The following is a 26103-nucleotide window of genomic DNA, read 5'->3' on the forward strand; positions in this document are numbered from 1 at the left end:
CTACAGTCTTCTATTTACTCAGGCAGAAACTTAACAATTATAGCTTGTTTAGCCTAACACCGGTCCTTCCATGTTAATTAATCTACTTTGCAGGCAGGAAACAAAGTGGGAAGAGAGAACGGCCATATCCACTATGTTCTTGTGCAAGGCAACTAGAGTGTACAGTTTATCTCAGCAAAGAGGGTTTCTGGCTGTTCAGCTTATATCAGCTTCGCAAACAAAATAAACTGTATGAATAAAAGGATTTCCCCCCCCAGCATACACAATGTGATATCTACAATGAGGCTTCTGCCAGTGTAAGAAAAAAAACAATAATCCAACTATTAAAAACCTTTCTACAGCTCTACAAATATCGCAGGTAGACTTGGTCTTAGCATAGGCGGTCATCTCACATAAACCCTTGGGAAGCATAAAGGTCTCGGCATAAAGACAAGCCATTACTTTTAACTGCATAGAGATAGGTTTACCATAGGGACCTGCAACAAAAATACAAATCTCTACTCTGATACATAGGAAAGATCCCATCCTAGAAGCAGAGGACCTAAAGAGTGCCCAAAAGTTGCTAGCTAGTGTTGCTTAGGTCACAGGTGGATTTTCTTATATGAAACCAGCTGGAACCTATATACTTTATATCTTACCTCCACAAAGCTACTTTGTAGCAACAGCTACTACAAAATGAATGCAGGCTTTCTCCCTACAGTGTTCTTTGCACTCTTCTGGCTGAGAAGATGCAATGGAAAATACAAAGGAGCAAACTACAATGTAAAAAAGAGGAGATGAAAATAGTAGGTTTAATCCTAGATCATTACAGATGTGGTTTTGAAATGGGGAGGCAACAAAGGTGGAAAGAAGAATGCAGGTCTTACCTGAACCTAAATGATGAACCTCTAGAAAAAAGAACGGGCTTAGGCTTTGGTTTAGGTTCCTCAAAAAGCCTGAAAAAGGCATGATGCTCCACACAGATCTTCCAGAAAGACTTGCAAAAATCTCGACTGGCCATAAGGAATTCCAGGGTGTCCTGGAACGAACTCTAAAAATTGAGATAGCATTTGCAATGTAAGTGAGCAAGCAACACATATTACAGAGAGGCATTGACAAAGCAGGTGCTATGTACAGAAAAAAGCTTTTTCCCAACTAATTGGCTCTCAGGCTTCACAAGCCCTATCCTTCCCACTTTGAGACATCACTCATCTGCCTGGCAGTATCAGAGCTATTGCTCAAACTTCCTGTCATTGACAAATATGACAGAGACAAAGCAGTGGTCTTAACATTAACGAGAAGAGGTAGTTTACATGCTGTAACTTAAGAAATGATGATATAGTACCAGAGTCACAGCCAGAAGACGACTCTGTGACATTCAGTTTACATCTCCTTTGCTGGGACTGCTCACCTGAGATGGCAGGTTGATGTGTGCAGTACCAACAGTGAACATAAGCAATTAATGAAAAAAAAAAAAAAATCTTCTTGAGGTGATAAAAACATATGTTTGATCTGTGAGTAGAAATTTACCAAATTAACTTTTGTCAACTTTGTCAATTCCTGACAAGGACTTACATTCACATCAGGCCGTAGTTTGATAAGAAAACGTTTCCTCTTGAAGCTCAGCTTTCGAACCTTTGCCCAGTTGAAGGCATTGATCTTGGTGTGACCCTACAGAGAGCAAAGCCAGCAGAGTTTAAGCATTCCAGATGTGAACGGAGAAATCTAAACCACTAAAGAAAGCTTGTCATAAATTAATAATCTACTCACTTCACTTGAAGTTATGATATTTCTTATCATTCATCCTCTGATAATGCAAACCATAAGCATCTGGTGCTGTGACGGAAGGCACGTACTTATGATTGAATTCTTGCATATTTATAGGCCTAGGTATACTGAGTTGATGTGAAAGTATCTGACCCAGTATCACTGCACAAAACGGGGTGCCCCAGCTTTTGCCCAGATGATGTTATCTTCTTCTACTATGCAGACTCTGATTTTCAGTGGACTAAGTCATCTCCCAGAGGTGCCTCCTTCTCTTTCTACCAGCTACAGAGAATGCAGGGAATCCAGACACCTAACATGGTCACCTCACTTTGATGGCATAGATTTCTTTCCTCTTTGTCTGTCTACAGGGCAAAATAAACACCCTTTTAAGTATCACTTAACTGGGGGAAAAAAACTGCAACTGAAAGCTTTGTATTGGAAGTGCTGTGAGTATTTTGACCTTTCATAGGGAGCAACAGAAGTAAAAGGAACCTAAACAAATTACTTGTTACTGAAGAGCCACAAAATGCATTTCCCCCAAAAAGGCGACCAAAAACCAGAAGCAAACAGGAAGCCCGAGAGAAATTATCTTCAAAATACAATTCCCAGCCACTGCATCATTAGCCCCTACTCCCCAGAAGTCTCATTCTTAATCTATATTAGAAGGTATTGGAAGTATTATTTTAAAATATTCATTACAGTAGTTTGTTCAGTAAAGACTTCAACAGAAACATGCCTACAGCACAGAAGTTTCAGAGAGCTACTACAGGATTGCTAAATGCAGAAACCCACGCTGATTTGGGCACAGACACCAGACGGATGTAGGAGTAATGATGGTGTGATGATCTCTGCTAAGTCAACTTGCTGTCTAAGAATCACATAATTAATCTCCCTTAGAATATTCAGCAGCACTGACACTGATTTCTAAATAAATGGCAGGCTTTAAAATAAGTCTGAGTACTGCTTATGCCATTTGTGAGTGAACCGTTATTTTCCTTGAGGTCATTCTAATGAGGTCTTCTTATTTCAATTTCTCTCAGTTATAACCAAAATAAAAAGATGAACCTAAGGTTCTTGCCCTGTGAAATGCTTGAAGGAAGCCCTAAGCCTACTGCCAGATGCCAATTGCTGGGCAGACTCCAGCAGGTCAGAGCCTGACTTCCTTTTCAGCATTCAGTCTTGGAGCTTGATCCAGCAAAATTTCCAAGTTTTTCTGAAAATTCAAAAAAAACCTGTTTTGAAAGTCCCAAACACATTAGGACAAGAAGAGACGACTGAGTTTTAGAGCTTTACAAATCAGGCCTTGGGCCTTCAACCAGCAGCTACACCCTTACAGAAGGATCCTAGCTGTCTGCTGGGACTCGGTGAGGTCCACGCTGTAGTGTGTGGACACATACTTTCAGCTGTAAGACAGTCTTAATTTATAAGGCTTTGCAATTCATTAATTTAGCTGATGAAAATACTGTGGGGGAGCAGGGGAAGGGCCTGAACATACAATTATTTGAGTTATGTGCATTTCTAACAACATCCTGGTGTTCTCATGCTTCAAGCCATGCTTCAGTTTTGGGGTTTTACTAGCAACCCATTTAGTTGAGTGGGGGTTTTTAGTTTTGGTTTTGTTTTTTTTTTTTTTTAATTTAGATCTCAGAGCATTTGGGTCAGACATATTTCTGGGTTTGTTCGTTGTTGTTTTTCTTTATAGAAGGACTCAAAGTACATTATGAGGTTGGAAACACTAGTATTTTAACTGAAGTCAAACAGTTAAAATGAATAGTCTTTTCTGACAATTGTAAAAATGGACATTTTAAAGAACAGTTTACTTACTGTTTTTAACACACAGTGAGGTAAGTAGCATTTTGGATGCTAGTAGTTCATCTGAAGTGAAAGCAGTTTACACCAGCTGACTATCTGTACCTTCACAACTGTAAAAGCCCAATTTGTTATTTACCTAAGGGGAACTGCAGAACAAGAATTTGATAAATTTACTAATGATGCTTCAAGAACATTTACTAGGCTGACTGGGGTAGGAGAGAAGAGGAAAGAAATGTAAGGAAAACACTTTGGATCTTTTAGGGAAAGAAGTAAGATTCACGGACCAAGGCTGGCCAAGAAAATTGTAAAAACTCTGACAAAGTAACGCTACAGAGAGCTTAACGTTAACAAGGTAACACTACAGAGAGCTTACATTCACTTCCTACATCCTTCTTCACATACTCCAGTTGTCTGTTGTTTTATTTGTCCCTGCTTCACACACATTTATTATGCACCATGCCTGCAAGACCTACCTGCTCCTATATGTAGGAGGTGTCAGCATGACCAACTTGCAAATTGTGAGCTGTGGATCAGTTTGCATCTTGAACAGCACATTGTGGCTGCAGATGGAGTTCTACCGTGTGCATGCAAACAAGGTAAGAGTCCCTGGAAGTGAAGGACCTAATGCAGCTATAAAAGGTCTAAGTTCATTGTTAGAAAAAATTTGGAAGTTCCTGAATTTTCCCAACCAAGTTCTTTTAGACATGGTTGAGGTCCTGAATTCTTATTGCTGTAAGGAATCTCTCTGCTTTATAAAGTACAAAGTCATGTCCTGAGCAGCTCTAACCTGAAACACCAGAATCCCTGTGTTGGCAACAGCCAGGTTGATTTTCGTCCCTTCCCTGTCCTTGGCTGGATGCAGGCGTATTCCATACATCTCCAGCCGACGGGCAATCTCCAAAAGCTGGAAGTCAGACTCTGCTGGTGTCTGCCCCCTTGAGAAAGAAAACAGAGAAGACACATAAACGCTTCACACCTTTTAATAGAGATCAACAGGTCCTCCAGAGGACAAAGAGACATTTCATCAAAGAAACTGAAACCTGTCAGAGGTGTAATATCCGTATGGTTTTTCTATGTCCCCAGATTTTTATCAGCTAGAACAACAACTTTATCTTGGTCTGAACCAATACCAAAGAATCCACAGATTTTACAGTCTATTAGAAATTTTGATCGCTCCAATTCTGAGACACCTGATACAGCTAGATTTTGAACCAATAACAGCATTCACTAAAAAACTACCCCTCCCTCCCCCCCAAACAAAACCAAAACAACCACAAACAGAAGTGTGTAAGTATAAGGATGTTGTTCATTGTAAAAGTGAATGCAATACCAAAACAAAGTAAAACAGAAGACATGAAAACATTAACATAAATGTTGGGAACCCATAAACACTAAATTAATCATGACGAAATTATGTGAAAGTTTTGATTATTACTGCTATAGAACTCCCTACCACTCATATCTAATTCAATGTAGCTCAAAATGAAATTGTTCAAGCCTTGAAGTGTTCTCGACAGCAAAAAAATACCGTTCTATGCCTTATTTGTAATTCTTTTAACCATCATCTTACTATTAGTCTTTTCTCCAGGTCTTAGGATACCAATTTGCATCATCATCTTGAATCCTATTCCCCCAAATCCCGAATTCTGCAAGTACTTTGTGCTTTTCCTAAAACTATCATTAAACTCCTTCTGCACCCATTAAACTCCTTCTGAACCCATCTCTAAAGCATGGAAAGGTGAAAAAGCAACATTCGATGTCCTTGAAATCAAAAAGACTGCTGTCAGAAGTGCCTGACTGATCAGTCATCATTTGCAATCATACCTGCATGCACAAAATCAGCAGTGAAGCATTTTGTATTAAATAGACTGTAAAATAATGGCGTGCTTGAATGAATATCAAAATCAATTGCTCTTTAAACATCTTGTTATGATGACGGGAGAAAGGCAGGAGTAACCTTCAGGAAATTCATTGAACATTTTTTGAGAAGTAACCTTTGAGAAACTCAGAGGTCCAAATCTCTTTTGTACTTATGATTTAGCATATATTTACAGTTAGAACTACTCTAAAGGAAAAGAAGGCCAATAACAAGAACAAAAAAAGGCTTACATGTGACTACGGTGAAATTCCATGATTTTGTCTTCTAGTGCTTCTTGCTGAGGTATATACTTGTTCTTCGCTAAGTGTTCACGATCTATGGTTTCATCAAAATCCCCAATCTCAGCTATGGAGAATTTTAAGAAAAGTCTGTTAAAACACTGTATTAAATCTGAATTATCTGGGCAATCCAAAAGGTGCAGACAGCTGGGAAGAGGGCAGACAAGCAAACATAGTTTCTTGCAAGCTGTATCATGGTTTTATGATTCAGATTCCCACTCTGTTATCTTCCACACATTCCTCCCTTCTCCTCTGTGTTAGTATCTGATATGTGAGAAGAAGCGCAAGGATTCCTCCCATCCACCACAACCAAGTAAGTAGCTGTTGGATGTCAACTGAACAAATGAAGCCATCACAGTGCTCCCTTGACTTGTGAGCGGGATAAGGAGGGGGAGGTAACAGGGGGGACAGCACTAATTCAACAGAACTCGTTCATCTCTCTCACACGCATAGTGGTGCTCAGGTGCCTTTCCCTGGAGCAGCCAAGCACAAGCTTCCTCCCCAGGCCCATGCCCCACACTGTTACCTTCAGGGAAAAATCTGAAAAGAGATGGTTTTGTTTGCTTGTTTGAATGCAGGTATGTATTCCACCTCATGGGATTATGAAACATTTGTCTTACTCTAATTTTGCAGCAGTTTGAGACACATTCTGTCTCCCTCCTCCTCAAAGTCGCTCCCATCTGCTGCAGTTATTCAATACTGTGTGTGCAACAGTATGTCACACCCACTTTCCATTTTGCAGCCCATTCAGTGAGATTTCCCTTTTTTTTTGGGGGGGAAGGGGCAGGCAATCTATGTGTGGGTGCCAGATTACTATCTTGTTGCCTGCTATTCTTGGAATGCCTCTGAAAATCTTGCTATTAGCTTTTTCACTGAACAGCGGAGCAGCCTCTGCCTGCAAACCTGCTGAAATAATACCAACAACGCTACAACAAAGGCTGCTACCATAATAATGTCAGTGAAATTAAAATGCAGCGCCCTCAAATTAAATCCAGGTTGCAGTCAGACATGTTGCTGCACAGTTGACCTAGGATGTCACAGACCCAAGCTCAGATCCTTGCCTCATCCTCACCTCAGTTCCACCCATGTAAATGATCCCTTAATCCAGTTCTGTCCAAAATAAGCTGGTTTTGAAAAAAGAAAGGTTTCAGATGATGTTTAAAACACTGCGGGGGACTTCTGACAAAAGCCTGCCTGGGATCAGATGTACCTGAAAATGCAGAGGGGGAGCAATAACCTTGCATAGGCAGGGAAGATGAGGACCAAAGCATCTATGAATGACAGAGCAGTAACCTTTCAACCCAAATTGCCTGCAGCCACATGATGACTTTTTATACTTCGAAGGTCAGAGGTAGAAAAGAGCTGATAACTGAGACTGATTTCCACCCCCTCCCTCATCCCATCTGCTCTGAATCATTCCCTGAGACACTAGAAATACTACAGAATCTTTGAGAATTCTCTTTTGTAAAATGTCCCTTTTGTGCCCATCTCAGAAACAGCTCCCTCACTCCAGTTGTACTCACCACAGCGTCACAAATCTTTAGGGTCCGTTTTTAACCCTAACTCAAGTGAAAGGCAAGTTTCTCTTCTTTAATGAAGCCATAAGCCCACCTAGGTTTGCAACACCTCAAATAACACAGGCCTTGATTCTTTAAAATGCAGTTCATTGTACATCCTTGTACATGGATGGACTTAAACCACATTCTGTAGGGCTTTTTTCAGAGCCAAGAGTACTGAAGACTCTTATTTTACCTCTACATGATTTTTATAATGTTCTCTGAATTTGCCAACTGCAAATCCATTATCAAAATTGTCCTCCTGGCTTTCAAGTTACTTCTGAATTTGTTCTCTCTGACCTCATACTCAACAGCTTTTCCGTCTCTCCTTAGCTCTCCTTTTCCACCTTAAAGGCCTTTCTAGTAGCACTCCCTCTAGAAAGAGAGGGAGTTATATTTTGAATAGTCAGCCTCACATATAACTCATTTTAAAATCTTCTCATGTCTTTTAGCCAAATATTGATTTCCACTGATGCTCCCTTTTCTCTTATCTTGCAAGTGCACTACACTACGCTGTATTCTGTCTGCATTAGCACTTCTGATATGTCTAATGCTTTGTATTTCAGCTCTTTTCCTTTAATCAGTCCATCTTCTTACTTCACGTGCTCACTTTACTGCATCATTTGCAGTATCAAAGTGTCCTCTCACTTCTAACACTTTCTACAATGCTTTTAAGGTATTTTTAAATAGAATGTTTCAAATATAAATTTCATTCTGTAATATACATACTAATTTAACAGAAACCTATTTGCTGTCATATTATGATTTCATGTAAATAACAGTCTATAACATTCACATAAGCTTGTATACATAATAGAAGGGCCTCCTGGAATCAGATATCCCTCATAGAAACCACTCATAGGCACAGCTTTGATAAGACATACAATCTCTAACCTCCTGCATTCTCAATCTTTCCACTTTGATATCATTACTCTTATCAGCTGTCTAGTTTTATTTTTGTTGCAGACAAATACGTAATATTTTTTTTGCTACTGAATAATAAGCTAGAGAGAAAGTAAATACAAAAGATAGCCATGTGGGTAAGATACAGCTATAGACTCTTATCAGAGAAAATTTGCACAGAAAAATGTTCATGAGACACAAGATGGATAAATAAATGAGACAGTCGCAAACTTCTAGCAGAGGTTTCTAGCAAATGCTGTTACACAAAAAAGGGAGGGGGAAAAATCATAAACAGCAAAAAAAAGGTCCAGCTTGCAGTCAGGAGATGGCGAGGGGAAGCAGCATTGCAGGTGCACCATGAGGCACAACATCCCTCTGCCCAAAATGGCAGATTCTGTGAATACTGTCTCACTTCTGCATGATGAATCTCTCACCTTTTTCCTTCTGACATGATGGAAAAACTCCATTTTTCAGTACAGAAGTATCTTACCTTACTCTCCCTGTAAGGAGAGTACTACTTGATTCCTAAAATCCTAGTTTAGAATCACTCTGCACCTCTAGCTCACAGGTGAAGGGGACAAAGAACTAGAAAGATTTCAAATGTATCATGATCATTTCCAGCAACTGAGGAAAATTATTTAATCCAACAGTATAATGCATCTCAGCAGCATAAGAGCAATGGTGGTGATTTGCCATTTTTGCACACTTTGAAATGAATGCTTCTTGCCAGCCTGCATAGGTGTGTCAGGGGGAATGGCCAGGTGTATAACAGAGGAATTTTGAAAAAAACACTGAATTAAATTTGTGTTTGACTGTGGGGAGAAGGGAAAGGGACAGCTTGTAAAGGTGAAAGGACATCCTGTATTTTATCCTCTTATGCTGCTGCTTTAGGAAAACAGGCTAGCAGTTGCATTCTGAGCAGTTCAGACACCAGAGCTGCAGATGGTTCAGTGAAGAACTTAATAGAGTAATCAATAAGAGATGAGTAAGACATGAAATAGGATCTAAGTAGAAATCATAAGGAAATTAATGCATATAAAGTATAAGAGCTCAAGAGAGGATGATCATGAAGCAATACCTCAGATGAAGAGACATACATGCATTAGGGTATCCTCTCCCCAACATCTTTCTTTGGTGCACAGACATTTAGTAGGAAAACTTAGCCTCCTAGAATGCAGTGTAACAAATTATACTGAATTTCCCCCAAACGATCAAGACTTTTTTTCCTGAGATGAAAGGAAGTTAGAACTAGCTTAACTGAGGAAAAAACTACAGTTGGTGTACTGGACACCGTAACAGGAAAAACTAAAAGACACATAAAGCTCGCTAGCCAAGGATTTTTTTTTTTCTTTTACATCTGTGCTGCAAAACCACTCAGTTTTTAAATGGTTTGAGGAACACAGAATTTCACAGAGGCTGTTGTACAGCTTCTTATTGCTACTCAGTCACACCGGGCAATGGTGACCATGGCAAGTAGAAAACAATGTAATACCTGCTTTTCCAACAGCAATTGATGAGAAACTGCCCTAATGCTCAAACAGACAATGACAAAGGATCATGAGATTTATCCATTCATCACGAAAGAGCTTCTGAATGTCTTTGTTGACTGAAATTTCCATACAACAGCATTTCAGTGGAAATATGCAGTACTGAATTTTACAATGACTCTTCAAAACAATGGTCTATTATGACCATCAGACATGCTACTAAGTGTTTTTTCTTCATGTTATTCTCAAGATGAGTATCCATGAAGTCTTGAAATGGAAAACATATGCTGCCTTTCAAGCGATCTGGAAGCTAAAAGCAGCTTTGATGTGATGAACGAAGTTAATGTATGATTCTACTGAACAGTCTTATTGTGCATACTTTGCAGTTAAAAAAAAAAGCTTAAAACCTGTTGTTTTTTTCTCCCCTATCAGTTTCCTCTTAGGACTGTGATTTAGTCTGGCATTCTAAGCATGTTTATTTACTACATTCTCTAGACAGCATACAGATCTCTCCAGGAATTTGAATGCTCTGCTGATATGATACAAAGTATAACAAAAGAGGAATTCAGGAGAAGAATTCAACCTGTTTGCTGCTGCCTGCAAAGTTTACTTTTTAAATGATCCTAGGCAGACTATCAAATGCAGTGCTTTAAAAATGCAAATCCAGTGTCCAGAAGCTCTGCTTTATTTGAAAAAGTAAATTACCTGTATTTGAATACCATTATACAGAAACACAATAAATTGTCCATATAGCTTAAACCTGTCCCTACAGCAGCTACTAACAGGTAACGCAGGAAAGCATGTCCAACCAATCATCCTGTTCATCCTCCTGGAAAGAAGAAAAAAGGGAACTTACACTGTACTATGTGCGAGATTAAGAGGGCAGTGCTGGTATCATTACACGTTAGCCTTCCCTGTGCCAGGTCCTGCTTCACTTGCAATGCAAATAGGTACCTGCAAAACAAAAGTGAACAAAGAGTTACACAAAACGTGAGGGAAAGAGGGGAAAGTATTTCAACGCCAACTCTGTTTTTGGCTACATGTTCCTTTCACTTTTTGGAATCTACAGAAGTGATCTGAATTTCCTACACTGAGGCTAAATAAAACGTAACAGATACTGTATTACAGCCATTAGAGTCTTACGTGGTGGCTGCTTTGCAGAACTGAGATATCCTTCTTTTTCTCTCTCCCTCCGTCTCTTTGAACCAGAGCAATGAGATCTGGAAGCGATATGACAGTGGAAGCAAATGTGACAGCTATTAAGTGCTCAGCAACCACACAGCAAGTGGCACTAGATAATGGAGCTGCTTGTAACTACAAAGAAATGCCAGATAAACCAGTGGTTTAGTGTTATCAGTTAGGTCTTGCAGAACACAAGGAGAACTCTAAACTTCCACTTTGGCACTCACCTGGAAATGAGGAGCAAGATCTTGATCGAACAACTCTAGCTAGCTCTGATGCTTTTGTGGCCCCATTACCTGCACCACCTGTGCACCAGCCATTTTTAACATAGTTGCTTCCAAACCATCTCAGACACGTAGGGCAACTCTACATAGACAGTTTAAGTGCAGAGACTTCACAGGTCCACGACATTATTTCAACAGTTAAATTTCTCCTAGCTTCAATGGGAATTGAAATTGCTTAGTTCTATGCAGCATCAAATTCTTCCCTAGAAAAAAATGACCTAGCAGTAAGCATTTCTCCTACAGCTGGTATGAACCCTGAACTGGTTAGACACCTTAACAAGCCTTCCAAAGACTGCAGCTCCTCTGGAGAACTCATACTAGGATCTCAATAGTTTTTAATAAGACTAGATTTTAATAGATTCAGTGAAAAGCTCTCATTTGAACAGTGAGTTTCTGAATGAGGAGATGTAGGTAAATTAAATGAAAAGGGCAAGCTGATTTGAGGAGTATGGAAACATACACAGCACATGAAATAATACAGCAGATCTAAATAATGTCCTTTTGAAAGCTGCAGACAGCTGCCTACCCATATAAAATTCACCCTAGTAGAAGAATATAGCACAGAAGTGTTGTATTCTCTGCTTCTTCAAGTGATGAAGCTGTTCCCTGTGGATATGCTTTCACATCCTACACACTGCTGTGTATGTATATTCAAGTTCCCTAGCATACACATTTAAAATCTAACCAAAAATAGTCATTAGGATTCAGGGACACATCTCCAGGTGCAGAAAGAGATCACCAAAAATCAATTTTCAGTTCACATACTAAGCAACTGATATGCAGAATATCTATTCAGAAACAGAAATGTTTCATTAGTAACATCACGCTGTGAATTTTCATTCATCCCTTTATTGTTTTTACTCAGTCTTTCAAGTAAATATTCCTTCTTCCTACCCCCACTTTTCTACGTTTCTCTGTCCAGGCCAGCAAAAGATATCCATAATTTCTTTTTTTCCACTCCATTGCTCTATTACCAAAATAAAACAAGACAGAGATAAACACAGAACAGGTAGACTTGTTCCTTACGAAGCAGGTCATAAGGACACAAGAGCTCTTTGTAAAAGAGGACTTCATCTTGTGGAAAGGTTGAAAATAAAAACTAATAGTGAAAATACTGAATCAGAATGGGAAAATGTAATTAAAAAATAATAACATTGTAGATCACAAAAAAAGTTGAAAAGTTTCAGTGAAGAAACACTGCAACAAAACAGTGTTTCTGACCATAAAGGAAGGACCTGCTAATAAGGAAGAACCTTAATAGGTCCCTCATATACATATTTACTCACAGAGAAATATGACTCTTTATGCCAATGTAGTGTGAAATTCAGAGCTTAAATGAAGTTTTTGAAATGCACTGAAAATAAACACACCTTTAAGGTACTCTTTCTGCATATATGTGTATCTTTCTCTACCTTCCTCTTACTTTTAATTTTATCCCTCTCCTTTTCATTTCTCCATCTCCGAAGTCACAGTTCCATCTGTGCAAACCTTTGGCATTTGTGTTGGCTATAGGAATAGGATCCAATGCTGCTGCAACTTGGCAATTCATGCAGAACAGCTCTCTCCCAAACGTGGGTGCAGAGTTGCACATGTCCCTCAGCAGAGGAGGACCCCAGGGCACCAACATGTGCTTTAATCAGGTCCCTTCCAACACCGCTGCCAGCCAAAGGGGCTTGGAGAACTCTGTTGCCAAACTGCCTTCTCTTGGGGTAAGCAAAGCTCTCCCAGGGCCCCAAATCCAAGGAGGCAAAGGACTCCTGCACTTTGCAGAACCACTCAGCACAGACTGCAACAGAATCTTAGGGCCTATTTTTCAGGTGGATTCAAAGCTGGGGCAAATAACATCAAGCTAATACTAAGAGGCAGCCATTGATCCTCACCCGATCATCTCAAATTCCATGTTCTCCCCTCTGTTCACCAGAGATTTAATAAAAAAAAGTAATGCAGCTACAAACCTTGTCAGTTCCTCCTGCAGCTGAGCGTGGTCAGGTGGGAAGAATTTTACCACAAATTTTACAACAACGTGCTTCGGTCCTAGGGGAAATGTCAAAGGAAGTTAGTGAACATCAGCTACACACTGGCCAAATTTTACTATGCAGAAGGATGTACAAGGGATGATTCGTGGAACCTCCCGTCCTTTGTTAGTATTCAGGTTATTTAGAGATTGCACAATAAAATTTACACACAATAAAAGAGAACAGTAACTTGGTGGAGGGATACTCTGCTAAAACCGAGTCTGTTTTTAGTAGTTACATCAGTTGATCCAATAAAATGTACTATGTGTGTCTATTTTCCTTGCTTCAGAACAGGAGGGAGCTAAAATACACTCTATTTTTCAAGTCCACTAGCAAATTACTATTTCTGTTTTAACAGCAGCACATTTTTCCTGACTCTTACAAGTATGACCAGTGACATAAGGAGCAATGCATCTCTGTCTTGTGAGAGGGAGTGGTGCCAGAACATACACTCAGACTAATACGACCAGAGAGGCACCTAGGAAAACTTCATTTATTGAGCTTTGCCATTGAGATTAAGAACTTTGCTGACATTTGACAGGCAAACAAAATCACCAAAGCCTTTCCTGTTCACTTCTACTCTTCCAGAGCCGATGGCTATTTACAAATTCCTTTTGGCTCCCACCACCCACCATAACTTTCCCTGATACCCCTAACCGAACTGGTTCCTCCTCTTGGTCTCAGACAGTTCCAAGTTCTGCAGCAATGTCCCAGAGAGCTCTAATATATTTGCTAGCTCCTTCCCAGCAATAATGTCTTCCTGTTCTTTTTCTTTTATCCTCATTACTGTTACCTTTTGGCAATGTGTGCTTCCTTTAATCCTTCTTTTACTGCATGCTTTTTTTCTCTACAAAACTGTTCCCTCCATTGCCACCACTGCCTCTTCTAGTGACTGACTAAAACTCCATCTCCTGCTGGGTCAGCCGCTTCATATGTTCATGGGACATAATTTCACAGCACACACAGTTAAGCTTTTAAGGACAGAACAAAAATAAAAAATAATCCAAACAAAATTCAGTGAAGGAAGTTGAGAAGATAAAGATCCCAACTGACAGAGCCCTCATTTATTCAAGTAGTCTCAGACTGACAAAATAAATGACAGCAAGGAAGTACTTACTTCTAATCTGTTTCATAACAGGCTTCAAAAGATCAAGCCACACCTGAAAACAAAAGAAGGTGGTGTTATCATCTCTGAACAAACTACCGCTTGCAAAGGAGCATTTTTCATTGCACTACTTAGATTTTCATTTACTTATTTATTGTTTCCAGTGTGGTCATCATGCTCTCCCTAATTATATGTAGTGGATTTTCTCCCCAAAATTCTGGAAGATGCTCAGGAAACAGCATGGTTAATGGGCTGTCACTGTGGCACAGCTTTTGATTCAGAGAGCTGGGAAACAGCGAGGGGATCTCCCCCTCACTTGTCTCAGATACCAACAATCACGGCACGTTTGGTCAGGAACCATTCATTTTGTGGAAAGAACAACTGAAACAAGGAGTTCAGAAAAAGACAGTCCTACACTACCATTGTGGCCCTCACCCGAATTAATCTTGAGAAAGGCAAGTGAAAGGGGCTAGTGCTTGCCTTTGAGCTGGGAATGCTGGGCAAACAGAGAAACGAGAAAGCGTTTCTCCTTCTGGTTTGGGGGACCATCAGGAGTCCCACCGTGAGGCATGGGCATAAACGTGGAGCTCCTCTGCTCGGCCCCATGGAGACAAATGAGTCTCACCACCACCTGGGCGAGGGATGTCCTCCCAGGTCAAGGGCGTGGGGCAGACACAGTGCAGAGCATGGGCGGGAGGAAGCTTACTTTATGTATGTTAGCTGTGTAACATTGTCTCTTTTCTATAAACCTGGGAAGCTCAGGCCTAGGATTTCTTAATTGGGGGCAGTGTAACTTTTGCATATAGTTTACTTTCATCTGGTTTTTAACAACCCATTTTTCAGGACGGTGTGTGGGTCTTTCCTTCAGCTTTCAAAAGAGCAGCAGTAGGTGGAAATACAGTTTTCAGAGCCTAAACCCCTGTTCTGCAGTCTCAGTCAGAAGGGCCGGGGCAAAATATTAGGGGAAGCTGGGAGACAATCACGCAGGAGGTAAAAGCCAAACGGCTTGCAGGGCCTGGAGAAGTGCAACAGCTCACGGTCCTCAGCTGGTAACTAACTATGCCCAAGATTTGTATTTTGCTATCTCACCAAATTGCACGGAGCCTCCCTTGGAGACATCTGGAATTTGTGGAGGAACATCCTACAACCGTCACAAAGGTTAAAGCCATTAAAAAACAAATTAACCGAGCCTTCCTCTAGAAAAAGAGTATGTATTGAAATGAATACATCTTCGACCTTTAATAATTTTAGATTATGCAGAGAGTGAAACATACTCAAACTACCCATTTTAGAAAATCACCTGAGAGGCCAGACAGGAACAGGCCTGCATTGCTGCTATAACTGCTCCAACGCTGTTTGCTATTTTCATCATTACTAATATGAGTGCTTCCAATTAGCAAAGACCTCACATTCCTGCCCTTTCACACCCACTAATGTTTCTAAATGGAATTCTTTTTATGTTTCTCAGCCTCTGAAAGTCTTTTTTCTTTTTGGAAGGGCTAAAGAAACTTGGTTATCCGAGAATAGGAACAGTGTTTATCACACGTTAAACTGGTTCTGACACTTTTTGGATTTCAGTAACTTAAAACTGTTTTGTTTCAGAAATTTGTCGTGTACATAATCAGCAATGAAGGTCAGGGACTTTGCCAAGTTTAGTGAGAAAAAAAATATTTACAAGAATATGGGAGTAATGTATTTTACTTGACACCAAAAAAAAGAAAAATCTTCTCTCTCCTCCAGAGGGAATTTATGATACACCATGAGCACGCAAGTGCGTCATTTCTTTCTCCACTTTCCCAATCATCCTACAAGCAATTTACAACATCCTTGACCGGACTGCTGGATACTAGAAACGCGTGTATTGAACACGTGTAGGGAGAAAGGTGGGGCAAAATGAAGACCTCACCACAATCACCAAGCCCAAACAACCAAAACTTATGCATCATGCAACTCCCACACTAAACACAGCCAATCTGAGACTGGTTTATAAACTGGAAATGAAAAATAATGTGAGGATTCAATTAAGATTCATGTTTTCAATTTTCTCCAGAACTACAAAGGCTAGATTATTTATTTTTTAAACAAAGTCTGGCATTCCGCAATAGTGACCGGATTTCAGCAGCTGGAGAATTGGGGCAGACATCAAGTGTGATGAAACTCTGTGAAACCCCAGGCTTGGCAACAGTGCCTTGGTTTCTCCCTGTCCCAGCAGGAAGCACAGCCCTCAGACCCTCCACGTTCATCTCCCTTGCAGGTCTTGTCTGCTACAAGCATGTCACGCTTGAATGTATACAGCTGCCAGGCATCTTGACATACAACTGTCAATATGTCAGATATGAGGTCTGGAGCCTCGCACATTGAAACAAACACAGATGAACTGTGAATATATGACTTCACGTACATATGATTACATCCAAACAAATATGCTCTAAATATTTATTTTTCCTTTCACATTGCACTCTACGTTGGAAAAGGAACTCATTCTCTTCAGATGATATGAATGTAAAATATGCTTGTGTGTTTTATTTCTCAGACACAACATTAACTGCAATTTTTTTTTATTTGCACAGTGCTTGAGTTCTACATTATAGCCATTATGAAGCTCAGAAAGTTTTAAATCCCACAGGAACATTCACCTCAACTGCATCATATAAATTTAAGTGCAAACATTACTCTCCGAGTGCTGCTCCACATTGAAACAACAATTCATAATCAAATCTGCTTCAGAGTTTCTGTGATTTGCTTTTAGGTGGTCGAAGACATTACTTCCACTGAATCTCACCATTCTTGGGGCACAGCTGACTAGATGTGGGCAAGATTTGGGGGATTTCCCCCTTTTTCAGAAGCAAAGATTGGAACAACCAGCAAGAACATGGACTGGCGTTCTCAGATACTTGGCTAGTATTTCCTTTTGCAAGAGTAGGGGCCAGGTGAGTTACCATGCTCGATGCATGGAAGCATTTTCCTTCAGCTCAGAGTGGCGATAGCCTTAGGGGGGTTTCTCCACCTTCCTCTTCATCAGAGCCCTGGCTCCCTCACTGCGATGATCTGGACATATTTCCAGCCAGTCAATTCCTGCCACTGCAAGGGCCTCAGGCACTGGCAGCACCTCAATCTCTCCTGTGTTCTGCCTCAAGCAAATAAACCATTTTGTTTTCACAAGACTGAAAACTGTTAGTTTACTTCAGGTCTCTGAGCAAAACACAGAGGGTCATCTATTTGAAACTTAATGACCTGTGAAGTAGAGAAGGTCGATCAAATGACCTTCTCTATTTTCTAGAAAACTAAAAAGCAACTGTATATACACAAGATGTTAGGATTTGTTTCAGCTTTACATACATACATCCATCAGGAATGTCAATATGTTATTAACATGGATACATGGACCCTCTGTTGTAATAGTACTGTGCAGTTGCAGTGTTTTGAAGAGTTAAGCTCTCAAGTTACCTAAAGCATTAGCCAAGGATATCTGACAGAATATGAAACTTTCTAGTAAACTGTGTTTCGTGTAAATCCAGGAGCAAACTGTGAAGCAGATAATTTTTAAAGATTAATGTCCATTTTAAAAAATTTCCTCTTTAATTATAGTTAGCCTAAAATATTATGACCACTAGTGTTCAGTTTTAGTGTCTATGTAAGCCTGCACTAAGAGATTACTGCAGCAGCAAATAAATCCTCTTTTGTTTCTTTTGTTAAGAAATATTGCTCTTTACAGAAATTTTATATAGATGGACAGAAAATAGATTTTTTTTTTTCTAATTGCCCAAAGTAATCTCCTTTAGGTCAGCCGGGCTACTTGTGCAGAATTCACTGAACAGGCAAGAAATCCAGTATACACCAGAATGTACCAGTCAAGCAATCCAGCTAACTAGCACATATGCCAGTAGGTCACACAGTAAGTCTAAAGTAAAACAAACTTCAGAAAGAAAGTCATTAGAGGCTGAGAAGTCATTAGCCTTTGGCTTTCTGTGCTACATGATACTGTTTCCACCCTAGACGTATTAGTGCAACGCCTGAATGTTGCTTGGCAGCTGTTCTCAGAGACCGAAGTGACAGGACCAAGACACCTGCCTGTGCCACACAGCTCCCCAGACAGGACTTTCATCAATTTATTAGGTTTTTTGTTCTTGATTTCTTTTTTATTAACCTCATTATATTTTATCTATCCATTTTCTTGCCCCACGATGTTTTTCATGGAACTATGTCACAATCATTTAATCTTCTCTGTCTGTGGAGAAAGATTTTACTATTCCTGTACTCCAAATCAAGCAGGACTGTAAAATCAGAGTTCAGACTCTGCAACAGTCCAGCCTTTGGCTTCTCTACTGCAAATGATAAAGGTAAAATGCTTTTCCAGCCTGTGTCTGAATTGGCTTCTACTTTCAACACAGATGAAATCTGACAGGAGTAATCAGGTTTTAAAAACATTTCTTCAACTCTGGCAGGCAAGAACGTTTTTTAAAGAGAGTCCTTTTTTTCTTTCGGAGATTGAGGATTAAACATACCTTATAAGTAAGGAACAGGAGGAGAGAATAACAGTGTGTATGTAAATGAAAATCAGCTGAAAATTAATCCTTTTACATACCATCATCTTTTTATGATCTGGAAACTCAAGGCCAAAATAGTCGCCTTCAACAAGGTTCAGGTGGTTGCAAACAGCATCATGCAGAACTTTCCCCGGAGCTCTTTGCTGTAAGAAGAAAAGAAAGCCTAGGGTTACAAAGATGCTTTTAATTAGTGGCAGAAAAATTACTATGCTAAGAAATTGTCCAGCAAACAACACTGTCAAAACAGTTTACAAAATCAGTGGATATTCCAACCATACCCACAGGGCAGTTGACAATAATTACACTAGTTTTACAGAATCCATCTTTAGTGCATTTTTATTTTTGAGGGAAAAATACCATGAAATAAAAGAGGCAGAAGAGGAGGACTTGGGATATAGTTTTCTTATGTCTGCCATGTAAATGTGCAATGCAGTAAGGTGTCAGTCTCTAGGCTATATTGCTACTGTGAATTTCGGAAGACAGCTATTTCATCCCATGGCCATTCGAGCCATGTCAAGTGGCACTACGTACATCTGTGTACAACATACTGAAACCAAAATGTTCACCGACAGACCTGTCATACAAAACACAAGGGCCTGAGGGCTTGCTGGACACCGCTTGATACGCAACAGGCTCAAGTCCTGGGTTCTGACTTCTGGCTTATCCCGAGCCTCCTGCTGTGAGGCTCTGAGGCTGCTTAAGGCCTGCCTGTGCTACCCTAACAGAGTTGTTGAGAAATTTGGAGGAGTCAAGAGCAAGCGTTTCCTTCCACACGCTGAAAGTCTTCCCTGTATAAAGACCAGATGTTCTAGCCCAATATTAGCTCCCAGAGCTGCCGCTTTGCTGATTGTAAGGATTCTTCTCATCAGCATGTCAGTTAAATCCACACCTGCAGCAAATACTGTAAATTACAGCTCACCAGCAAGTCTTCAGCAAAAACCACTGTTTTTGTATAAAAAGGCCAATCACTGAAATCAAATATTTTTGTTCCTTGGACAAATGCACCTATTTTAACTCAAGAGGCCTTGAAACACAGATCTCCACTCACTTCAGAACAACCAATAACCCATTAAACTGCACAAACTCCACCGTTACAAAAGCCCCATCACACCCCAGACAAGCGCCCTTGCACTCAACCTACAGATTGGCCCTTTCCCTTTCTGCCCAGTAAATAATTACTAGAGAAAAATAAAACAGCAGTAACCAAGCAAAGAAAAGAAAACCATTAGAGGCGGGCAGTCTGGCCGACCTGGCTCAAACCTGAGCCTGAGCCCAGGTCCCAGCATCTCCAGGCAGTGCCTGTACCAACAGGCTACTTGCGAGAGGGCAGCTGCTCAGTCCCACCTCCTCACTACGCAGTTTGGTCTCTGTTTCACTGGGATACCAAAAAACAAATCCCCACGTTTCTTCCACCTGGTTTCCAGCCACAACCCCAAGTACAAAGCACCTTTCCAAAGGCAGTTTATCTAACATTGTCTAATATGAATTGTGAAAAGTAAATACCCAGTAGCAAGGCTTGCACCAGAGAAATTAAAAGGATGACGTTGTCCTAGGGAAGGCACAGGACGTATGTGCCACCACAGCGGTGCTGTCACCCCAGTGATGCAGGACACGACGACTGAATCCTTCAGCGCTGGCTGGTTTTGAAAGTCGGAAGGCAAAAGCCAAGCTCACCTCCCCAGGAACGAACTTGCTGAACAGGTTTTTACCCAACATACTCCCAGTGCCTCTAACAGACCTATGCCACCAGGAAGCAATGTTCACTTAGATTATTTTATTAACTGTTTGTTAATGTTAGCTGTAGCAAACCTTAGCCTCAGGAATACTGTCAGAAAACAGATCAAGAACGACTGCAGGTAGGAGTACTAATTTTTTTTAAGCATTCATCATAACCAACCTTGCAGTAACTAAAGTAATTCATACCAAAATGCCAAATAAGAGGATACAGAGAGGGCAAGGGAAAAAAAAAAAAAAAAGACATCTATTTTTCTAGACAGAGCACTTTTGATCTGACATAATGCCATCCAAAATAAATCTCAAGTGCAAATATATTTGTATACATTCACTTCACATTCTCCAGCTTCATTAAACCGAAGGCATCCCCGATGACCACCGCCCAGCCCACGCCAGCCATTGCACCTCGCGTGTCAGTTCTAACAGAAAGCTTCCCACATTTTCCACTCCATCTATCGCTGTATGTAGGACATCCAAACATACATTGTTAACGAAAGAGCTTCCCAGTAAGTGCATTTTGTTGGAGGCAATAGAACAATATTAAAAAGACATTAGAGTGAGTGTAATAACGATATTAGTTTACTGCTCCAAAAATACACCTACAAGTGATTTAGAAACTTCAGGCAAATGCTCCTGCTCACAGACTAGTCTCGCGTCTCCTCAGTTTGTCTGGGGCTGCTAGAGAACAGAAGGACGTGTTTAACAGCCACCATCGCAGCAAGAGGCAGAGGATATTGCTTTCATCCACGTGCACAACCAGTAAAATGGAAACGTGCCTGTGCATATGTATGCATATGTCTTACTAAAGTACCTGATGGACTCCTGTCTGACAGAGACCAAACTTCATTGTTCCTCCCAGGAAAAAAAAGTGTCTCCGGGAGCGTGGAGATTTTTGACCAACATGAAAAAAAGGAGAGAGCCCACCTGCGTTACCACACGGTCCAAGGTTAGCTGAGGAGAGCAAGCCTGTCTGATCTCAGGCCATGAGTAAAAGCATCTGATTAAAACCTGCTGAGTGTTTTCATAAAGTTTTTTTCTTACAGGCATTTAGACGATGGAACGGCAGTCTTGTAGCATTTATGTCACTTGGCATTTTCTCTGGAGTGTGCCTCGGTAACATGAAATGCTTCTTACTCACGTATTTGTAAATAAGATTATTATTCAAAACTCATCTTAGCTTTGATCAGTCTACCTCAAAGTAAAATCTGACAGTTTATTCAAGGGAAACGCTGCGCGTATAAAATCTCTTGAGATTTAGAGCCTGATCACACTGCGGTCTTGCAGGACCAGCAGAAGCACAACATCCACAAAAGCAGGAACTCTCTGGTCTCACAGGGATCTTGATTCAGTGCAGTTCCATGACATCTCTACTAAAAAATTTAAACACAATAAATTAAAATCTCAGTCCGCTGGGTATGGAAGCAAACCAGCAGTCACTCAGGTCACAGCAAATGCGAGCTGACAGAGGAAGCATTCAGGAATGAGTGCGCCACACCAATGACATCATCTACAGCCATCAGTCATGTCTGACTTGAATGTGGTTACAAGGCCTATGGGACAACACAAGATTTCCCCAGAACTTGGAAGGCATTTTCTAACCATCAAGTGTGGCCCTGCTGCCATGCCTCAGACAGCAAGCACAAGGCAAGCTTCATCAGCTCCCGCCTCACAGCCTTGCGGCTGCGCCCATGTCCCATGAACCACAGCTTGGACGCTTTCCCTGCTCCACGCTGGCACGGGTCTGATCCACGGGGGCCCACGAGCCCCCCAAAGTAGCTATGCATGCATGTAAGGTTGCAGGGTGGGGAAAGACTGCACTACAGCCTAGGCTACAGGATGGCCTTTCCCTGCCACAATGAGAAAGCGCAGGCCCATTACGTGACCATCACAAAAGTCTCATATGCTGGGATAAGGGAAGATCATCAGTGTGGCCAAATGTGGAGGACATAGGAAAGGAGGGCCAGGAGACCTGTCTCCTGCTCTCCCTGAGCATCACTGAATGACAGCTCGCACCAGGGAGGGAAAAAACTGACCCGAAGGTGAAGATCAAAGGAGGAGGACGAAGCATGCAAGCGGGACATTGACATGGAAGCTGCCACAATGAAGGCTGGTGGCAAGACTGTACCTCCAGACCGTTTGCTACCACAGATGCCACACCGTAAGGCAGTGAGGGAAAGGAAACAGGAGGGTACGGTACACTGGTGGAATACCACGCAGGGAAGATCGCATGCAACACTCAGGAGCTAGGAAGCAGCTGCAGCGGGTGGCAGTCCCCTGCTCCTGTTTTTGTTGACAGCCAGATTCTTGTATAATCAATGAAGAAACATTGCAGCTCCAGAGGGCAATTCTTCCTGCCCCAAAACAGCCATCTGAGCACATTGGCAATGAAGTTTGCCTTAGCGAGACAGTTGTACTCTTTTACTCTTGACGACAAGGAGCCCAGACACCTGTGTTACAGGGTTCATTGTAGATGAGGTGAATCCCAGCCACACTGACAGCAGGGAATTACTATTATTCTCTTGAGGTGGTATTTAGTTACACCAAAACAACCTTATAAATTTATTGCAGTGAAAAGCAGCTCACTGATTTCCAGCTACACATCCTTATTGCTTAATGCATTTTGAACTGGCCTTTCATTTAGCTCTGTGAAATCACATTTTAAAAGTCACTTTACATTTTCAGGGAACGTCAGGCCACTAAGTTCTAAATTATGAATAATGTGCATCATCACATTTAGCTGCAAGCTATGAAGGTACCCAAAGTAGCCTGCTTTATGCATTGTGCATTCAACATTTGCTGTCTGCTCATTATTTCAGTCCTACTCAATTCACCCTCCCGCTACCCCACCAAAATCCAAACCAGTACATTGCTTATGATCTTCCAGTGGTGAATATTTTAATAGGTTCAACAATTCTTTCATGTTCCAGCTATCGCCAATCATTCAAAAAAATCTCCCTCTACATACTTGTTTAGACCATTCTTTGGCACAGACAGCAATACAGATTTTTTTAAAAAAAGAAAGTGCATAGCAATATCTGGAAGATACGCAGGACTTTAAAAGTGGGTTTGGACACACTCCCCCACTCCCCAGTTAATTTAGCAATTATTTCACTAACCATCTACCAAACAAAAAAGTGTCTGTTTAGGATCAAATAGTGATTTTACCATTTTTTATCTGTCTAGCCAACTAATCTCAGATCCCAGATTGAGTAGATCTTCAACTGAAAGGTTTTTGTTTGTTTGTTTTTACATTACTAAGCAGTAATACGAGGTTAAAAAAACAAACAAACAAACAAGCACTTTCTTTGGAACATCTGAAAAATATATGTCCCATCAGTGTTTTGGTCAAAGTAAGAGATGGCTTCATGTGGCAGCAAGGACTATTCTGTTTTCCTTCTCGTCTTCCTCAAAACTGCTGCAAATGGATCAGAAAAAAGTTTGTTTGTTGGTTTTAATTATACTTGCTTGTGCATTAGTAACAGCTGGTAAGGAGAGAAAGTAACTCTTCTACATTAAAAGTAAATCATTCATCATTCACACCTACCACAACACCTGCACAATATAAAGGCAGACATTTCTTCCACTAATGCATTGTTCCTGTCACATTTTGAGTGCTCAGAAATGAAATGTGACAATTTGGTCAAGCTAAATATTTTACAAATACTTAAATATTACATTGTACAAAGTTTAAATACTAAGTTTAAAATTGTATTTGTTCTTTTGCAGGAAATCACCCTGAAAAGCCTTTGTACCTCAGATCAGTTTGATTCCCAAATTATTTTTATACTCCAGTTTAACAACTGCATTGAAATGATAGTGAAAACTTCACCCAGTATTTTCATGACTATTTTTGAAGTCATAGACAGTCATAATCAATACTACAAATAACAAACCCACATTGTTAACAGCAGGAATTTTCTCAGTTATTCAAAGCTGTTAAAAATTATATATGTATCTACAGCTCTGAAAGGGGAAAAAAAAAACAACCAACAAGTGTTCATGATAAGCAAATAGTATAAAAATAACCTCAAAGATGAGACTGAGCAACAGGGTTCTTAAACAAATAACCCTGCCAGAAATTTATACTTCAAAGGAGGCTTGAAAGCTACTCACGGGAGAACAATGCTGTCAGCATCCAAAGACAAATTTCATATTTTAAACAGTTCTCCTTTCTGGCGTAAAATGAAATGCATAGATCATATTTAGCAAAAGTCTATTGCTCGAAGGGTGGGATTAAAAGCAATAAGCACTGGTCTGAGTGTTGTTGCTCTGGACCTAACACTGCCAAGACACTTGGAGATCCTCTGCCCTTTTTCTCCTCTCCTCCCTTTCAAAGTGTAGGTGTTAATCCTATAGGAAGGATTAGATGACTATAAAAATAGCTTTAGACCGTAAAGACAGCTCTTACACCTGGGCTTCTACTTTGCTATTCAGCTTAGGCTGGGTAGTTAGGAAGCGTTGGAAGAAGTGTGATGCGTCACCCCTACGTACCAGGTCAAAGCAAAGAGGAGAAGTGACACCTTTAAACAGAGCAGCCACACACTCCCACCAATACTTCTAAGTATGCATATCCCCACTCTGGGACCCGATACCCCATCAGGTATCCACCCCATTTGGAGGGAGGGTGTACAAGAGGCAAATTTTCATGATAACCTAAAGGCACCTCATTCCTTTTAAGATGTTTTCCATTTGAATGTAGTTGAAGGCTCCACTCCTGGCACGTATCCCACATGCTTTTGCACAGACTGCACGCATACCATCAAAGGCAGGATCGAGGCCAAATGCAGTAACAGAGTAAGTCTCTTATACTGCCTTAAAAACAGGCGATTGATCATCTGCTGTACAATAAGACTATTTAGTGTTCCTTTCTTTCAAGATTTTAGTGGACTGCTTTCCCACTTTACACTCACCACATAAGCCGTATTCCCTTTAATGCCAGTGCTTGCCTTCCATAGTCTGGATGTACAGTTTTAGCCTTCAGTCAGTTTTGCTGGCACTGGTGTCTTTTTTAAACAGTGCGACTGTAACATATGGCGCTTTTTACTTCAGGTGTGTTTTACTACAAGTACCTGCCCTTAAAAAAAAAAATGCAGCAGCAAAGTTACACTTCTCCCCCCTCCCCCCCCACCTATCAGCTATGACAAACAAGATGACTTCAAAAATGGCTATTTTAGGTATGTGATTACTAACCAAAAATCAACACAGCAAACAATTACCAAGGCAAAAATACAAAGAGAAGCATTTTAATAACCATCTCATTCGCTCGCATTTCTAGCACCTTCTCCAAAAGAAACTTGCAATTCTCTACATTTGAACATACACAGATTTGTTATTGGAAGAATGCTCTTGGGTTTCTGATCACGACAAACTGGCTTACATCAAAATATTTTCTAAAATAGGCAAAAGCAGAAGGATTGCTCTGACTAGACTTTAAAGTCTCTTCTAATGCCCCAAATCAACTTTACTAGAAATAGCCAACAGTAAAATTCAGGTGAAAATTCAATACTTATCAGGAAAAGAAATAACTAAATAATCCTCTTTAATAGTTAAATAGTGTGGAAGGAAAAAGAAAAAT

General features: G+C 40.5%; 1 protein-coding gene across 5 annotated transcripts in view; it reads right to left on the reverse strand.

The window, feature by feature from the left end:
* Nucleotides 1–26103, reverse strand: part of FARP1 (FERM, ARH/RhoGEF and pleckstrin domain protein 1) — a 216934-nt gene that overhangs the window by 51624 nt on the left and 139207 nt on the right. For all 5 annotated transcript variants that reach the window (XM_072849956.1, XM_072849955.1, XM_072849954.1 and 2 more), the window contains exons 3-10: nucleotides 18833–18937; nucleotides 14260–14302; nucleotides 13083–13161; nucleotides 10518–10615; nucleotides 5668–5782; nucleotides 4346–4493; nucleotides 1555–1650; nucleotides 867–1030 (exon numbers count right to left, since the gene is read on the reverse strand). In XM_072849956.1, coding sequence (XP_072706057.1) covers nucleotides 867–1030; nucleotides 1555–1650; nucleotides 4346–4493; nucleotides 5668–5782; nucleotides 10518–10615; nucleotides 13083–13161; nucleotides 14260–14302; nucleotides 18833–18937 — 848 coding nt within the window. The remainder of the gene's footprint in view (nucleotides 1–866; nucleotides 1031–1554; nucleotides 1651–4345; nucleotides 4494–5667; nucleotides 5783–10517; nucleotides 10616–13082; nucleotides 13162–14259; nucleotides 14303–18832; nucleotides 18938–26103) is intronic.

The sequence above is a fragment of the Ciconia boyciana genome, chromosome 1 (genome assembly GCF_034638445.1).
Source record: "Ciconia boyciana chromosome 1, ASM3463844v1, whole genome shotgun sequence".
In the NCBI taxonomy this organism is placed as follows: Eukaryota; Metazoa; Chordata; class Aves; order Ciconiiformes; family Ciconiidae; genus Ciconia; species Ciconia boyciana.